Source organism: Sarcophilus harrisii, chromosome 3 (genome assembly GCF_902635505.1).
Source record: "Sarcophilus harrisii chromosome 3, mSarHar1.11, whole genome shotgun sequence".
Lineage (NCBI taxonomy): Eukaryota > Metazoa > Chordata > Mammalia > Dasyuromorphia > Dasyuridae > Sarcophilus > Sarcophilus harrisii.
In genome coordinates, this window is record NC_045428.1 from 603,793,940 (window position 1) to 603,812,215 (window position 18,276).

At 43.3% G+C, this 18,276-nt stretch overlaps 1 protein-coding gene across 1 annotated transcript; it reads right to left on the minus strand.

Annotated features, from left to right (window-relative positions):
- Nucleotides 1-3,215: 3,215 nt before the first annotated feature.
- Nucleotides 3,216-10,409, minus strand: LOC116422940 (V-set and transmembrane domain-containing protein 1-like). The gene is made up of 10 exons (XM_031963500.1): nt 10,327-10,409; nt 10,056-10,091; nt 6,366-6,662; nt 5,927-5,956; nt 5,444-5,473; nt 5,156-5,245; nt 4,958-4,985; nt 4,777-4,835; nt 4,657-4,694; nt 3,216-4,489 (listed from the first exon to the last, which is right to left on the minus strand). Exons 1-10 carry the CDS (start codon nt 10,358-10,360, stop codon nt 4,358-4,360), a joined length of 774 nt encoding a protein of 257 aa, XP_031819360.1. The 5' UTR covers nt 10,361-10,409; the 3' UTR covers nt 3,216-4,357.
- Nucleotides 10,410-18,276: the final 7,867 nt, after the last annotated feature.

The window sequence follows — 18,276 nt, forward strand, 5'->3', positions numbered from 1 at the left end:
GAGTTGTTTAGGAACTAAGTCAAAAAAAAAAAAAAAAAAAAAAGGAAATGAAGCTGTTCCGATGTGACCTATGAGGAAGCCAGGCTGGCTCCTCTTTCTCAAAATTCCCCAGCCGTCTCTTTAGAATCCCTCTTAGAATTTTCCCAGAAATCAAAGTGTGGGCTCTAGGTGGTACCCTAGCACACCTAGTGCTGGACCTGGAGTTAAAAAGACAGAGTTCATGTTGACCTCAGACACTCCCTAGCTGTGCGATCCTGGGCAAGTCTCATCCTATTTGCCTCAGTTTTTTGCCTAGAGAATGAGTTGGAGAAGGGAAAGGCCGACCACTCTGGTATCTTTCCCAAGAAAATCCCAAATGGAGTCACGAAGAGTTGTGCACAACTGAAATGACTGAACAGCCTCAGCGACAATTAGGAGCCTAGAGCTCAGAGGCTCCATTTTCCCCCCATCTTTGGAAAATCAGGATAACATCTCCCTTTATGCAATCTTGTAGCATCTCTCTCAGCAGTAGCTCAGCAATACAATTCGTCAGTTCCTTCAGAACCAGAGTGCCGTTCACCTGGACTAGACTATTTGCCTTCATCAAGGGCACCTATGGGCCCTTTTGAAAAGTCCTATTGAGTGCCCCTTTACAGCATCTCTCACCTATTCCCCTTTCTCTGCTCTGATCCTGAGCCCACCCTGATGCACACTTGGACCACTGCTTGGGGGCTGGGGGTCCTGTCTCACTCGGCTACCTCCTCCTCCAATCCACCCTCCATTCAACCACCAGAGGATTTTGCTAAAGTCCACACCTGACCGCATCACCCCCCACTCAATAAAGCCAGTGCTCCCCAAACAGATATCATTGTCCTCCTTTCTAAGTACATCTCTCCTCCCACCTTCCCCATTCCTAGCAAGGGAAGCATTTAAAATCATTGCTGATTCTTAACTCACCCTCCTGGCCTCAAATTTTAAATGGATAATTTTGATCACATTAAATTGAAAAGCTTTTGCACAAACAAAACCAATGCAGTCAAGATTAGAAGAAAAACTAAAACCTGAAAGGAAAAATGTACATAAATACTCTGATAGAGGTTTATTTTTCAAATATATAAAGAACTGAGTCAAATTTAAGAGAATACACTAGACAAATATTACAATAAATAAATATAAAAGAATATGAATAGACAGTCTTCTGATGAAGAAATTAAAGTTTTTGTAATTAAATAAAATGTTCTAAATCACTATTGATTAGAGAAATGCAAATTAAAACAGCTCTATGGTGCCACCTCATACCTACAGATTGGTAAATATGACAGAAAAGAAAAATGGCAAATGTTGCAGGGAATGTGGGAAAACTGGGACACTAAAGCACTGTTGATAGAGATAGGAACTGATGCAATCGTTCTGGAGAGCAATTGGAACTATGCTCAAATGGCTATAAAACTATGACTACCCACTACTAGATCTGTACCCAAAAAATATTGCCCCCACACAAAAGGGAAAAAAGACTTCTATGTACAAAAAATATTTATAGCAGCTCCTTTGCAGTGGCAAAGAATTGGAAATTTCAGGGATACTCATCAATTGGGAAATGGCTGAACAATGGCTGGGAAATGGGGAATATGATTATGATGGAATAGTATTGTGCTATAAGAAAATAATAAGCAGGATTTAGAGGGATGACAGCAACAAAACAGAAAAACCTGGGTAGACTTCTATGAACAGATGCAAAGTGAAGTGAACAGAATGAGGATGACATTATACACAGTAATGAGTCAAGAGTTGAACTGGGAAGAATGACTTAACAATTCATAACAATATTATGATCCAAGACAATTCCAAAGGCATCATTTTGAAAAATGCTCTTCGTATCCAGAGAAAGAAATGGAATCTGAATTCAGACTGAAGCACACCACTTTTCCCTTTATTTTAATGTGGGCTTTTTAAACTCTGTGTTTCCTTTCACAATATGACTATTGTGGAAAGTTGTTTTGCATGATTGTCCATGGATAAGCATGGATATCAAATTGTTCATTTTCTCGGGAAGGAAGAAGAGAAGAAGGAGAGGGTTTCAAACCCAGATTTTTAAAAATAAATGTTAAAAGATGTTTTACAGGCAATTGGGGGAAAATAAAAAATTTTTAAGATAAAATGCAAACTCCTCTCTCATGGAAAGTCTTTTATTATCTGTCTTCAATTTGTCTGTCCAAAATAGTTAGTTACACACTCTCCTCTTTACACACTTTTTGCTGTAGTGCTTACTGGTTTCTCCCTGTGTGTGACATTTAATCTAATGTATCCATGCCCTTGCATAGACTCCACTCCTCCCACTTATCTCTGCCTTTTAATACATATTGCTTCTTTTGGGAGTCAGTCAAGAGCAGATATACTCTGATCATGTGCGAGACATTTCTCTGACACCCTGAGTTTTTGGTGCCTTTCTCCATTACTATCCACAGTACTTATCAGCGTGTTTTTTCTCCCAATATAGTAGGAGCTCTTAGAGGGCAAAGACAGCTGGCATTTGTCTCTGTGTCCCCCATCATTCAGCCCGATTCCTGGCACACTGGAGAAGCTTAATTAAAGGCAAATAAATAATTATAACTTCAAATAACTTAAGATGCTTGTGTAAATCTCCTCCAAGGAATGTCTTCTCCAGGCTACACATCCCCAAGTTTTCACTGATCTCCAATGGCCCTTCAACACTCTGGCCCTAACTTTGTATGCTTACCAGCTGCCCAATCCTTTTCCTGGGTGGGTGCCCAAACCTGAACCCAGCATTTCAGATGTAGCCTAACCAGAGCCTCCCAAGCAAAGCTTTCCTTTCACTCTCCATGTTCCCACTGAGCAGGTTTGCTTTCTGCTTCTTACAAATCCAGTTACATCATGGGGAGGAAGAGGAGAGAGGGAGAGAGAGAGAAAAAGAGGGAGAGAGAGGGGAGGGAGAAAGGGAGGGAAGGAGACTAAGGAGTCCTCCTAGCCTTTGACCCTCCTCCATAGAAGTCTCCCATATTATCCAGCCTCTCTTTTGCTCCCCAACTTTTATTACCCAAATAAAGAATCACACCAATTAAGGTCAGTAAGCAAAGTTCAAGGTAGCTAGGTGACACAGTGACTGGGCTTAGATCCAGGACAGCTCATCTTCATGAGTTCTAATCCAGTTTCCGTCTTCCTAGCTGCATGACCCTGAACAAGTCATTTTATCCTGTTTGCCTCAGTTTCTTCATCTGTAAAATGAGCTAGAGAAGGAACACTCCAAAATCTTTGCCAACAAGACTCACCAAGACTCAGACATGACAGAACAACAATAAAGTTCTCTTTAGCTAGCTAACAATGGGAGATGCAATAGTAAAAATGAAATGACAGAAAGGGCAAGGGGAAGGAAGACAAGAAGAGCTGGCCCAGCTCACTGGAAAATAGAGCAACAGCCAGTTCTACAAATTGGACCACAAGGGCAGGAAACCACTGTTCCTGTTTTTTAATATGGTTGGGAGGGAGGAGCATAGCCCCTAGCTACAATAACAGGAAGTCGCTGTTTAGACCCTACTAGATTTGGGAGTATCAAAGATGATTGATTGCTGAGACATGAGGCTGTTCCTGAGGAAACTCCTTTTGTGTGGCCCATAGAAGGAACCTATGGAACGGACTGATCCCCTTTGGACCTTCTCCCTCATCAGCTGCTTCCTAGACTGGAGTGCATCAAAACGTGTTTCTCCCACTGGCCCCCAGAACATTTATTCATTATTCAATGACAGCATCACAAGGATAAAAAAAGGATGCTCATTCACTGAATAATCACTTGTGTTACAGATGCTTTAGCTGCCAACCTGATGTATTTCACAACTCAAAATTGAAGCAGAATTAGGAGGGACCGCAAAGGTCATCTGGTCCCCAGATTTTTAAACTGTGGTTTGCAGCCCCATATATGGGGGTCTGAATAACTGAATATGGGGGTCACAAAATGACAATTTCTTATCAGTGAATTCTTGGTTTGTAGACCTATTTCATATACCTATAAACCTGGGTCATGTTAAAAATTTCTTGGCAAAACAAGGTCACGTATAGAAAAAGTTTTAAGAAGTTCTGATCTAGTCAGCAGAAAACCTAGTCAGAATTGGTATAAACAGAAGGTGCCACAGGCCAGGTGCCATGGGACCTGAGGGATGCATGTGGCCTGTGTGTCAGATGTTCCCCCTGAGGGCAGTGGGGTCAAAGAGGGAGGGATTTGGGCTTGAGAATCCATTTCCAGAGCTTTTACTCAAATTCAGATGTTTGAATTCCCAGTTCACTTCTTTCCCTCATCCCTCTTTGATCTTTTCTTCCTCCAAAGCTCCAGTCCCTTTTTGGGGTGATGGGCTTCTCTAGTCCCCCCTCAATGCAAAGCCACAGTGGAATAAATGCAAGGCTCTGGGGCTGTGGAAGTCGGGACTCTCTGTCCCTCACTGAGGGCAGCTGTGTTCAGTTGAGAGTATGTCACTCCATGGGGATCTTCAGATTCTGAGGCCTGAAGGAAAGATGTCCCAGTGGGGGGGTCAGTGAATGCCATCCAGAAGAGACAGGGAAGAAGTGGGGGACATGGAACAAGAAGGGATGAAAATAGGGGACAAAGCATTTGGAGGGAGTCACAGGAGAGATGGAAGCTTCTCTGGGGAGAGGAGAGGAAGGACTCACCTGTGTCTCTATCTGTCTCCCCTTGGATATATCTTCATCTAGAATAGGGAAGGGGTACCATAAGTCCCTGAGCCCCCCAAACATTCCCGGGCCCCCGCCCCCTTTTGCTGCCCCACTTACATATTATCTTCTCTGTAGGGAGGGAGACAGACTGAGAGACACCTGTATTGTCGGAAGGGCTATGAAGACACAAGGAGAAACCAGGATTCACCACCCTCTCCCAGCCAGAATCGATGAGCAATGGGGAGGAGTATCTGGGAAGTTGGTCGGACAAATAGGGACAGAGCTGGGGCATCCTTACCTCCTGGGAGTGTCTCCATGTGAACTTTCTGTGAGGAGAAACAGATGGACAGCCACATAGACAGACAAGAGTGAGAATAGAAAAGGGGCTCCTAGAATCCATCTCATCCCATCTTTTCATACAGAGGAGGACCCAAACACCCCAATGCCTCATTTCCTTCCCCAAACCCTTGAGGTCTCATCCTCCCTCTAAACTCACTGTGTGGGATAGGACAGCGGCAAAAAAGGGCACAGAGGAGGCTGAAGATGAAAAAACAGGTGACAGTAACAGCCATGGCAGCTCTGAGGTCTAAAATAGAAGAGAACCCATTCCCAGGTTCCACTGTGCCAGAGGTAGGCCCCCACTATATCCCCCCAAACACCCCCTAGTTGTCCCCCCATCCAGCATCCCTATCCTCCACCAGGCTGGAACAAAGGTTGCCCTTGAACCCAGGGAGATGAACAGAAGTGGCCGCCTGTCTCTGCAATGGCTGCCTCTCCTTCTTACCTTTTTTTTGAGGATGTGTGTTCTTTTCATCTGAAAACCAATGAGAGAATTGTACAGCTGGATGGGGGATGCCTGAGGTTAAATCCCTGCACCTCCTTTCCACTCATTGGGAAGCTAGGGAAGCTTGGTGTTACAGAGTGTGGGGTCTGGTATCAGGAAGCCCTGAGTTCAAATACAGTCTCAGTCACTTAACTAGCTCGATGAACTAGGGCAAGTCACTTAAGTTCTGTTTGCCCCAGTTTTCCCAGCTATAAAATGGGGGTAATAATAGCACCCACTCCCAGGGTTGTCATGAGGATAACCTGAGAGGGTATTTGGAAAGCACGCTGCCTGGTAGGCACTATAGAAATGTCAGCTATTAACATTATCATTATTATCTATGCTCCCCAAAGCCTTAAATATGGGAAAGTAGCAGATGCATTTCCAGCATCTCCTCTCACCTGTCACCTCCAGGCTTAGGCGCTCACTGCCTCTCCTTCTTACCTTCTCTTTGAGGATCTGTGTCCTTTTCATCTGAAAACCAATGAGAGAATTGTACAGTTGGATGGGGGATGCCTGGGCTTAAATCCCTGCGCCCTCCTTTCCTTTCCACCCATCAGGCAGCCAGAGGGCTCGGTGTAGTGGGTGAGGTCTGGTGGCAGGAAAACCTGAATTCAAATCCAGCCTCACTTATTGTAAGTGTGGTCTTGGGCACCTCACTTAAGTTCTGTTTGCCCCAGTTTTCCCAGCTATAAAATGGGGGTATCAATAGCACCCACTCCCCAGGATTGTCATGAGGATAACCTGAGAGGGTATTTGGAAAGCATGCGACCTGGTAGGCACTATAGAAATGTCAGCTATTAACATCATCATTATTATCTATGCTCCCCAAAGCCTTAAGTATGGGGAAAGTAGTAGGTGCATTTCCAGCATCTGCTCTCACCTGTCACCTCCAGTTTTAGGACCTCACTAGGATCTGATGCTCTCCTCCTGCCCTCCACTAAGTAAATGCAGCTGTAGTTCCCAGCATCCTCAGCCTTCACAGATGGGAGAGTAAAGTTGGCCACCTTCTCCTCTGTGCTCTGGAACTGTAAGGGGTCAGGTACCCCAGCTTTCAATAGGAAGAAGGTCAATTTTGAAATGCCACTGGCTAGGAAAATCTGGCACGTGAAGGTCACTGTCTCCCCTGCAGCTACCAAGATGCCCGGTCGGACCAGTAAAGATGGTTTAGAGAAAAATCCTGGAAAGGGAAAGGATCATAATTAGGAAACAAACCTGAGGTGGATCTGAGGACTGAGATAGTAAAGGCCCATCTGGGATCCCCTTTCCAGGGCACAAGGCTTTCCTTACTCCATTCCATTCTCTACCACCATCAAATGAACCTACCTGACTTTTATCACACTCAACATTTCTCCTGTCTTTTGCCCTGATTGTCCCTTGGGCTTTCAATGCTTTCCCTCTCCAGTCCTTACTCTTAGAGCTTCTTTGTTGCCCTACTTGTTATCCCCTCCTACAAGATCAAGTAGTTTCCAGTGTCTCTTCTCCTCTCCCCAAGTTACTTTGTATTCATTTTTGTGAGTCATGCCTTGTCTCTCCCTAGTGGATTGGAAGCACTTTGAAGTCAGAACTGAGAATGATGTTTGGCAAAAAATAAGAGCAAAAAAATTGCTAATTCAATGTTGAATTTATATTAGACCTTTTAAAAAAAACTATATAGTAGAGCTACATAGTTCTCATCCTTTTCTATTGTGTATATGGAAATGTTCTTTTTTGGTGATATTTAGATTCATAATTTTTAAAAATTAGGAAACATTCACATATAGAGAAGTAAAGAGAAGAAAGATCAAAAAGAATCATGAAAAAAGCAAGCACCTGTTCTCACATCAAAAGGCAGCTCACCTCTCTTTGCCAAAGCTAATACCTCCTCATGCACAAAGGATTCCCTGTCTTCCTCAGATATTGCCCTTCAGCATCTCCACTCATTCACTAATTTCTAATTTCTTGCTATCTGCTGGCTGCTTCCTCAGTGCCTACAAAGATGACCACCTCTCCCCCATTCTTATAAACCCTCACTAAATGTAACTATTTTTCCATAGTCCTACATGTAATTTTTCTTGCATCATGATCTGAAAATTTCTGCCTTTCTGCATTTGATTATGAGGTTTTTATGCCCTAGTAAATGGTCAATTTCTGTGTAAGTTCTAAGTACCACCGAGACAAAAGTATATTCCTTTCTATCTTCATTCAATTTTCTCTAAATGTCTATCATACCTAACTTATCTAAAATTCTTTTTACTTCCTTAACTTCTTTCTTGTTCATTCTGATTCAGTTTATCTAGTTCTGATAGAGGGAGGTTGAGATTCCCCACTACTATAGTTTTGCTGTCTATTTGTTCTTGTATCTCTCAGCTTCTCCTCTAGGAATCGATGCTATACAACTTGGTGCATATATGTTTAGTATTGCTATTACTGGATTATCTAAGATACCTTTTAGTAAGATGTAGTTTTCTTCCTTGTCTCCTTTAATTAAATCTATTTTAACTCTTGTTTCATCTGAGAGCAGGATCACAACCCCTGTTTTTTTGTTTTGTTTTGCTTGTTTTTTTACTTCAGCTGAAGCAGAATAGATTCTGCCTCAGCCTTTTAAAGACTTAAATGAAGGGGCAGCTAGGTGGCACAGTGGATAGAGCACCAACCCTGAAAAAGTCAGGACCTGAGTTCAGATCTAGTCTCAGACATTTAATACTTCCTAGCTGTGTGACCTAGGGCAACTCACTTAACCCCAATTGCCTTGGGGAAAAAAAGTTGACTTAATGGAACCTATGATTCTATTCCACTCCTGTCTCCTTCAAAGGGTTGTGCCCACAATCGCCTCCTCCCTCTCCAATGTAGAATCCCATCTCCTGATTCTTTACCTACTACCCATAAATGTGCCAAGATGCCTCCACTATTATTAAAACCCTTTGCTTGGCCCTGTCACTCCCTCTGGCCATTATTCTCGGTCTCTCTTCTCTTTCATAGTCATATACCCAGAAAATGCAGTGTACACTCTTGAAGCCTTCACAAACTCCTCTCCCTTAAGTCCTACCTCTCTCCACTCTGGGCTCCCATCCCACCCCTCTGGGCCATTACTTTCTCCAAGGTTGCCATGATTCCTTAACTACTAAGTTGGATGTCCTTTTCCACTCCTGATTATTCTTGTCCTTTTCCGATTGCAACACTATTGCTACTCCCATCTCCTAGATATTATTGGCTCTCTTGTCTTCATAACTACAACTCCTTCCTAGTTCAGCTCCTTGCTGTCAGATGTTCATTGCCTCTCCCTAAATGCAGCTATTCTCCTTAACTTCTCTATTTTAAGGTCACCAACTTCCTGCCCATCACCCAACCTCAGGATCTCAGCATCATCCTCGACTCTGCTTTTCTTATGTCCCCACAATCTTCGGACAGTCACTTATACCATTAAGCCCAAGAGAATTCCTTGGAGGACTGAATCATTCCCGCTCTCGTATTCTTGTCCTGAGGCCTCATTTTGTTGGTTTCTGAGTGCCTCTAGTGGCCTAGTAGAGTGAAACTGGCTCCAGCCATGTGTAATCTTACATCCTAGTTATCTTCTTAGCACATGTCTTGATGATACAGATAATAATGTCCCTCTCCCAGCCCTATGTTACACATCTTTCAGTTCTGAATCTAGAATCCAATCAGTTCTGCCCTTTCTCCTGCAGGGAACATGTTCATCTGCTCCTCTATACCTACAGTCCCCTCCATGGCCACCTGTGCCTTACAGGGCTGTCTCCTCCACCAGATTATGTGGATCCTCCAAGAATAGGATTAAATGGAATTATCATTCTTATCCCATTTTCAGCACAGGATAGGGCACACACTAAGAACTGTCCAGAGTTCCAGTGAGACTTGACCAAAGGCCTGGGAGGGGCATCTTTGCCACATATATGGGTCTGTAAGACCAGGGGGAGATAAATCCCCATCTCAGAGAGGCCCTGGAGCTCAGCCATGGGGCTTTGCTTCTTCTCCAAGCCAGGAAAGTCAAGAGCAAGGGACCCCCAGGATGCCCTTTCTGGCTAACCAGAGTAAATAGAGCTGGGGGAGGGAATGACATCTCAGAGAGAGTCCTGGGGCCCAGTTCTCAGGAGACCCTTCCACAGAGCCGGGTCTGCCTCCTCCCTTACCTGTCACCAGCAGCCGCAGGGGCACGAACTCCTGACCATCTGGGCCCCTGCCAGTTTGACAGCGGTAGTGGCCTATGGCATTAGCTCCTTTGACTGAAAGAGACAGGCCTCCCTCTGGTGGTTTTATCTGGAGTAGGAGTTTTCATCCTCCCAAAGCAAAACTCTTGCTTCTCTGCAGGCCCTGGCAAGAGAAGCTTACTTCTGCTCCCAAGGGACCACAGGCTGGGCACAGCCCTAATGGAAGGTCTGAAGGCTCCCTGGAGGGAATCAAACCCTGGTTTCAGCAGTCCTGCCCTCTGGGGCTCCACCACCCAGATTCACCCTCAGCCCAGAGGAACCCAAGACGTGCTCCCTCCCGCCCCCACCCAGCATCCAGCTGCCTTGGAGGTAGGAGTCTCTCCTGAGCTGGAAGGATGGCAGGGGCACCGCGAGGAGGAGGGACTCACCCTCGGCAGATGGGATCTTCTGGCCCAGGCACAGCCCTGGAGGAGGAGGAGGTTCAGGTCATCCTGCCCCAGGGCCAGCCGGCTGTGCCTTTGCCCCTGTGCCCCATTCCACCCAGATACCTCATCTGGGCAAGCCAGGAAGAAAAAAAGGTACCAGCACTCTGCTGTCCAGAGCCTCTCCCCAGCCTCAGTGTCCCCATATGTCCCTGTGGCCCCTGACCAGGGACCCCTTAGCCTCCCTCTCAGCCCACCCTGGGGTCCTGGCGCTCACCAAGGCAGAGCAGAGAGGCGACCGTGGAGGACATGCCAGCTCCTCAGCCCGAGCTGAGCTATCCAGCCACAGGACAAGGAGGAGCAGGGCAGCCTCTGGGCCCTGTGGCCCCCTGATCCAAGACACAGGATGTGGTTACAACTGTCAGCCACCCACAGCTCCCAGGTCCATGACCTGTCCAGTGAAGATGGTGGGAGGGGCAATAGCTCCCTTCTGGGTCATCTTCCCCCTTCCCCTCCATCCCCTTGCTCCCTCACCCTTTTTCCTACTCCACCAGAAGCACGCCTTTTCACCTTCTCCCTGGCCTCCCTTGATCTCTCCTTGAGGCCCCCTCACCCTTCTCAGAGACTGACGGTGGCAGGGCTGGGAGAGCAGGAAGCCTGGGCAGTTCCCTCCCCCCACCCCCACTCAGTGCAGAGGGAATCAAAGGATGCCTGAAGGGGGGGGACAAGGGGGCCAGCACGGTCAGGACATGGCCAAGCCTCTGGGGCACCAAGGAGCTTGAAGGCAGGCGAAAGGAAGAAGATGAAGGGACGAGATTGAAGCCCCGTGGCAGGACCAGGGCTGGTGGGGCTGGGAGGGCCGAGCGGGCACGGAAGCAGGCCTGGGGCGGCTTTCAGGATGCTGAATCACAGGGTCAGCAGAGCCAGCCCGGGCATCGGGGACAGTTGCCATTGCTGGTCCAGAGGCTGCGGCCGTTTTAACTTAATGTGTATTCTCTCCTTTCTCAGCATCTCCTTCTTAATGTCTCACATTAGCTCATCCCAATCCAAACCAAGCAGACCCGGCTGCTGGCCGTGCTCTTTCCCCTCTTCACTGGCACCAGCTTTCTACCCCAGACCCCTCTCCAGTCCACCACGTTTCTCATCTTGGCCTCCCGCCCACTGTTTCACCCACTGCGGAGACATCTCTGGTCTGCTTCACTTCCATTCCACTCACATGAACATGGCCCTGAGGGAGGGCCTCAAAACCTGACTGGGCATATGGCAAAAGTTTCCTGCTGATCTTCCCACTTCCAGCCTCCATCTGCAGTGACAGCTGCCCACTGGAGATTTTTAAGGCAAAATCCGACAGTTTCACTCAAGAAGCTTCAGTGGCTCCCATTGCCTTTCAGCTGAAATAGGAATCCCTCTGCTTGGAATTTAAAGCCCCCAAATCTGCCCTGGGTTTGATTCCTCATTCTCACCCCTCTCTGACATCCTGCAGGCTTTTTGCAATACCTCAGATATCCAGTGAATCTTTGCCTCTATGTTGAAGGCCTGGAGACTGGAAGTTGGAAAGGGGTGAAAAGAAGCCACGCTGTGATCCACAGATGGTCTCTGTGAAGCCCAAAAAACAGTATGAGGCAAAGTAGAAAAGTAGGATGGAGACAATGGCCTCCAAGAGATTGCTGACTGAGAGCGAAACTCAGAATCCGGGAGAAGGGAGAGAGGAAAGGGGGATGGCACACTCCCATCGAGTGTTTGCAATCCACACATTTTATTTTTTGCTGAGGCAATTACGGTTCAGTGATTTTCCCAGGGTCACCCAGCTAGGATGTGTTAAGTGTCTGAGGCCACATTAGAACTCATGTCCTCCTGACTTCAGGGCTGGTGCTCTATCCACTGCCCCACCAAGCTGCCCCCAATTCACACATTTTGAAAGATTCAAACAAAGCGATAAGTACCTGAATTGCCAACAGAGAAGCTGTTTCCAGATTCCATTTGCGGGTTGCCTGAGGTGAAAACTCTTTATCCCCTGCATCAGTCTTCAGATCTGACTGAGCTTCTGGCCAGCATAACCTTGCACCTCAGTTAACCATTTAGTAATTAAACCAATTCAATTAAACTAAACTAAATGAGGCAACGTTGATCTCTAGGGAACAGGTCAGGTGTCTCAGCCACCCAGGGGTAGGTTCAAACGTTTTAAAGCTTTCCCACAAGACATCACCTCCTGCCTGAAGAAAGCCCTGATGACTTCAGTTCAGAAATTTGTTTCTCTTAGTGAAGAGGAAAGCCCCCAGGGGCCCTTGGGAAGGAGAAAAGAAATTGCAGTCAGTAAACATTTACTGAACACCTTCTATATGCCAGGCCCTTTGCTTGAAGAAAGGCAAATGACAAGGCTTTCCCTCAAGAAGCTCACAGTCTAACGAGGGAGACAGGCCAACAGCTATGTACAAGACCAATAGAGACAGGCTTAACTGGAGATAATCAGTGTGGGAGGCCCCATCATGAAGAGTGATCAGAAACAGTGAAAGGGGTGTTATGGGAGCTGGACATGAAGGGGAGGAGGAGGAGGCATCCGGAAGCTGAAAAGCCCATGGGAGAGGAAAAGAGAATACTCTGCCAAAGAAATACAAAACAAGCACAACGGTTGAGAAATGTATTTGTCTGAGAAGTGTCTCCTATCTCCCTCCTTAAATGGAAATTGAGGAGTTTATGACGCTCATCCTGCCAACCATCCACTACCAGGTAAGTAGAAGATGCTTATGAGACTTGGATGGGGGACGGAGGCTGGGTTTTAAGGTGTAAGAAGACTAGAAACGGGGCATGAGGCAAGTTGTGAAGGGCTTTAATGTCAAATAGATTTTATACTTGATCTTGAAAATGATAAGCAGCTTTTGGATTTTTATTTGGATGTTTTATTTATTGGATAAGGGTACCAATGAAGGGGTGACTTTCTAATAGCAATAAAAACAGGACTCCTATATATATATATATATATATATATATATATATATATATATATTTATAAGATACATAGTTTATATATATATATATAATTTTGATATAGAGATGACCCTTGTGTAGTCTAAGTAAGAGGACCATGGGCTGCATTAAAAGGAAAATGGCTTCTAGGAAGAGGGAGCTGATCATGACACTGAATACCTCCTGATCACACTCATTTGGACTATTATTATGCTCAGTTCTGGGTACTACAGAGGGATACAGATCATCTAGAGCAGGATAATCTCTTTAGTGAAGGTCCCTGTCATATTAAGATCAGTTTAAGTAATTTAGAATGTCTAGCCTGGAGAAGAGAAGGGGAAGGAGGAGACATGAGAACTGTGATTAAAGATTTAAAGGGTTGTCACATGGAATGGTCATCAGATGTACCAAAATGGGCACTGGAGACAGAACCAAGTTACCAAGAAATCAATTTGGGCTGGATGTCAGAAGAAATTCCTGAAAACTGGAGCTGTCCAAAAGTATTCCTGGGCTGCCTCAAAAGAAGTGGATTTCCCTCACTGGAGGATCCTTCCCTTCCTATTTTTCCACCTCCAATTATGCCGCTTTTCTTTCCAGGAAGGAAAAAAGGGAAGCCTGGGAAAGAGTTGGATACTTAGCTAGACTTCTCAGTGTATAATCTTATATAGAGACCTCCAAGAGGAGGGAACCTCATCCCTATTCATCCTGGCACTGAGACGGGAACTTAGACAGCTGGTTAAATCTCCCCCCACCCTGGAACTATGAGAGAGGAATCCTGAGTCATGAATTGTGGCTTGTGGGCAAGGATGTGATGGACCTCTCATTCTGGGATAAAAACAAAACATGAAACTCACAGATGTGAGGGTCAGAGGGACAGAGGAACAGAGATGTCTGGCAGAGGAACTAATAGATGACAAAAGCTGGCTCATCTTTAACCCCTGCTGATCCCCAGTGATCAGCCCATCAGTGCATTCCTACCCTAGATTGTCTTTTAATAGATTGCCATTTGCTTTTCTGATTTCCCTTGTCAACCAGAGTGAAAGCTTTAAAAGAGAATTTTCTTTTTAACAAAAGAATCACTAATGCCTCCCCCCATCCCACCCCAACCATGAGATGTCAAAGACATCAATGACCTTGGCTAGTCCATTGTCCTTATGATAGTCAATTCCTTTAATATTGCACAGATCTATCAGAAAAGAAAGTTTTCATCAAATGATGAAAATTAGCACTAAACATAAGGGAGTAAGAGGGATGAAAAGACAGAGACTATATTCTGACCATATAGTCTCTGGGCATGGATCTTCATGGTCCTGCCGAAACATGGCTCTCAAGGAGACAAGAACAGATATCTCTAGTCTCCTCTGCCCGCCCTTCTCCAAGGGAAAGCTGGGCTCCGACCAAGACTGGAAATAGGACACTAGAGCCAGAGGCTGGCTATTCTGTTCTCAGAAAAGGGAGTGGGATATCAAGATGGAATTATAGCTATCTGTGCCCCTAAATATTATCAAAGGAATTTATTTTGAAATTCAGGCTGCATTCTTGATATAGAAGGACCCCAAATTATACAACCAAGGCTTGATTTCCTTCCCGCCAGATGATAATTCCACAAGGAACAACACATGTAGCAAATGACAAATAAACACATTTCTCCAAGCTGACAGCAAACAGAAATAAGAGAAGGTATACATAGGAATATATACGATTAAAAAAAACAGAGTGGCTGGCTTCTGATTCTGAGAGTGAGCTATCTCAGCTCAGTAGAAAGAAAGAAACAAGAAACAAAGAATGAAACAAAGAAAGAAACGAAGATGGAGATAGAGACAAAGAAACAGACAGAGAGACAGAGACAGAGACAGAGAAACAGAGAGAGACCCACATCTCATCCAATAGGAAATTCTCCAAAGCCTCTATTGTAGTGAACTGGGGATCAGGATGTGAACAAAGCATCAGCTCATCTACATGTTAACTATTCCCCAAAACCTTTTTCTCCCTTCAGGGTCCTGAAAAGAATCTACAGTTGCGTGTTTTCTCTTCTGAAGCTCAGAAGACTAGGAGTTCTTTTCTTTCCAACTCTCACCAACTTCCCTCCAAATTAAAGTCACAGATCACTGAGTAATCAATATCCACCGACTAAAAAGCCTTCTGCAAATGGTATTTAAGCCAGAGATTACAAGGAAAAGAAAATAAAGTATATACAACAGATTCTAAATGAAACTTTTTGTTCTTCAAAGAATCTAGTCGTCTGCATCCAATTATGCCCTTTGAATCCTTTCCCAAAAAGTCCCCTAACCACTACTCTATTCCAGGAAAATACAAATGTCATGAGATGAAATATTTCTATTCTTGTGTCAGAACTTCAAGGACAGTGTTTTGCATATAGTGCATGTTTAAAAAGTGGATGTTAGGGTTGAACCATATGTCAGTGAATCAGTAATATCACGGCTATAGATACTCTTTCCATCACAACCATCACAGTCATCCAGACATCATTCTGAGGACTTTTATATGCCCCCTCGTTAATTACTCATCCATCAGTTTCAAATGTGACAGGTGGAAAAAATTAGCAATTATCTTTAAGGATTTGAAAGACAGAATCAAGAAGGAACATCAGTGACAGAAAGAGTTGATGTGGTTCCCTCATTGGGATCACGATAAGACCAAAAAAAAATGGTTTTATTCAACTAACAAATTGCCAGTAATGGGAACTTTTAAAGTAGTATCAAGCTCCTTGAGGGCAGGACCTGTTTTGCTTTATGTTGTATCCTCAAGAAAAGTTCAGGCTCTGATGCATAACAGGCCCTAAATAATGATATTAGGTTGGATTAGGTTGAAGGTATAATAAATATATAAAAGGCACAAGACGCCAAGAGAAATGAGAAAGAAACAATAGGACCCTGAGTGATAATAGGTGCCGTATTCTCATCTAGAAACAAGGAGAGGAAAAGGATACATACTAAAAAGAGGGGTAAAATTTACAAAGTTAATCCCATCAAAATGGAAATTGATAGATGTTGTAGATGTTTGTTGAAGCATTTTGATAGTAAGAAACAAGGAAGGATGGGGTAGCTAGTGGCACAGTGGATAGACACCAATCTTGAAGTCAAGAGGACCTGAGTTCAAATCTTGCCAGATGTTAACACTTCCCAGCTCTGTGACCCTGGGCAAGTTACTTAACCCCAATTGCCTCAGCAAAAAGAAAAAAAGGAAGGAAAAAATACAAACATCTTTAAAAGCATAGTGATAATTAAACAAAACTAAAAATTATAATTAATGTAGTAAGGTATGTAGAGGTTGTCATAGAAGGGTATCAAAGTGAGTGTCTGGATGGTAGCTTGTGACTGAACTAAAAGAAAAGGAGATTTTCATGTTATTGAAAGTGCAAGGCACAGAGATGAATATGACAGAGCAAAACCCAAATTGAATAATTAGATGCTTTAATATTTGCTGATGGACTCAATTCTCTTATAAAAAGAAGAAAAGATACAAAAATTAATCAAAACACAAAATTCAACAAAGTGTACCCACAAGAAACATATCTAAGGCAAAAATATTTCTGGGTTTAAAATAAGAGCTTGAAATTAAAATTCTAAATCAGGGATTGTGTTTATCTCAAATAAATGTCAATTTGGTTTCAAGTTAAAAGTCATGAAGATAAATAAAATAACTATGTTTTGATTAAAGGGACAATTAACAGTGAAAATATATCAATTCTATATAAATATATGTAGAATACATATATATAGTAGCTGCTGTGCATCAACACAATACAATAATTTTCAAAGATATTAGTTTATGAAAGGATCTAAGAAATGAAAAAATGTTCATTTTATATTCTTGGATCAAAATCAGAGGTGCAAAATAGAAAAGTTCTGGGCTTGAAGTAAAGAGGGCCTGAGTTCAATATGACCTCCCACACTTGTAAGTTGTTCGACAGCTTCACTTGCCACCATCAGTTAACTATCCAAGTCTCTTCCCAATCACTTTCTGTTATTCTTTCTCGGTGCTTCACACAGATTCCTTAGAAGGTGACAGTTAATTGTTGGGCCAAGTTTCTCCATTTAAAAAAAAAGAATACTAATAGTAATTAAAATCTCCATAAGACCAGCTATTTAGACTAGCATTATTCATATATGTACAATCTCCACTAATAAAATATAGGTTTCATGGATGCAGAACTGCTTCACTTTTGCCTGTGAATAGCACAGGGTTGTACATAGAAGAGGTGGTAAATAAATGTTTATTGATTGATTTGTATTTTTAATGATGTAATCAGATATCTATTTTTAAATTTTATTATTGTATTTTATTTTTCCAAATACATTCAAAGATAATTTTCAACATTTACCTTTACAAAACTTTCTATTCCAAATTTTTTCCCTCTCCCCACCTTCCCAAAACAGTAAGCAAGCCAATGTGGGTTAAACTGTATGATTCTTCTAAATATATTTTTATATTTGTCATGTTGTACAGAAAAAAAAATCAGATTAAAAGTGAAACTCAAAGAAAGAAAAAAAACAAGAAAACAAACAACAACCCAAAATAGTGAAAATACATGGGCTTTGATCCATAGTCAGTCTCCATACTTCTCTCTCTGGATGGGGATGGCACTTTCTATCACAAGATTATTGGAAATGCCTTGAATTACCCCATCAGTGAAAAGTGTCAAGTCCATCACAGTTGATCATCACATAATCTTATCTGTTACTATGTACAATGTTCTCTTAGCTCTGTTCACTTCACTCAGCACCAGTTCATGTGAGTCTTTCCAGATAAGCCTGCTCATCATTTCTTATAGAAAAATATTATCCCATTACATTCTTTTTTTTTTTATTAATAGCCTTTTATTTACAGGATATATACATAGGTAACTTTACAGTATTAACAATTGCCAAACCTCTTGTTCCAATTTTTCACCTCTTACCCCCCCCCTCCCTAAATGTCAGGATGACCAGTAGATGTTAAAATATATTAAAATATAACTTAGATACACAATAAGTCTACATGACCAAACCGTTATTTTGCTGTACAAAAAGAATCAGACTCTGAATTATTGTACAATTAGCTTGTGAAGGAAATCAAAAATGCAGGTGTGCATAACTATAGGGATTAGGAATTCAATGTAAATCCCATTACATTCACATATCACAATTTATTCAGTCACATCCCAACTGATGGGCAGCCATTCAATTTCCAGTTTCTTGCCACTACAAAATAAGCTGCTACAAACATTTTTATTCATGTGAGTTCTTTTCCCTCTTTCTCT

Excerpts from the sequence above, each read along its gene's own strand:
- LOC116422940 (XM_031963500.1), bottom strand. The coding sequence starts at position 10,360 with ATGTCCTCCACGGTCGCCTCTCTGCTCTGCCTTG. Across the intron at positions 6,663-10,055 it reads GAAGATCCCATCTGCCGAGG|GATTTTTCTCTAAACCATCT; the intron begins GTGAGTCCCTCC and ends TTCCCTTTCCAG. Across the intron at positions 4,490-4,656 it reads GGAGACAGATAGAGACACAG|GCCTCAGAATCTGAAGATCC; the intron begins GTGAGTCCTTCC and ends TCTTTCCTTCAG.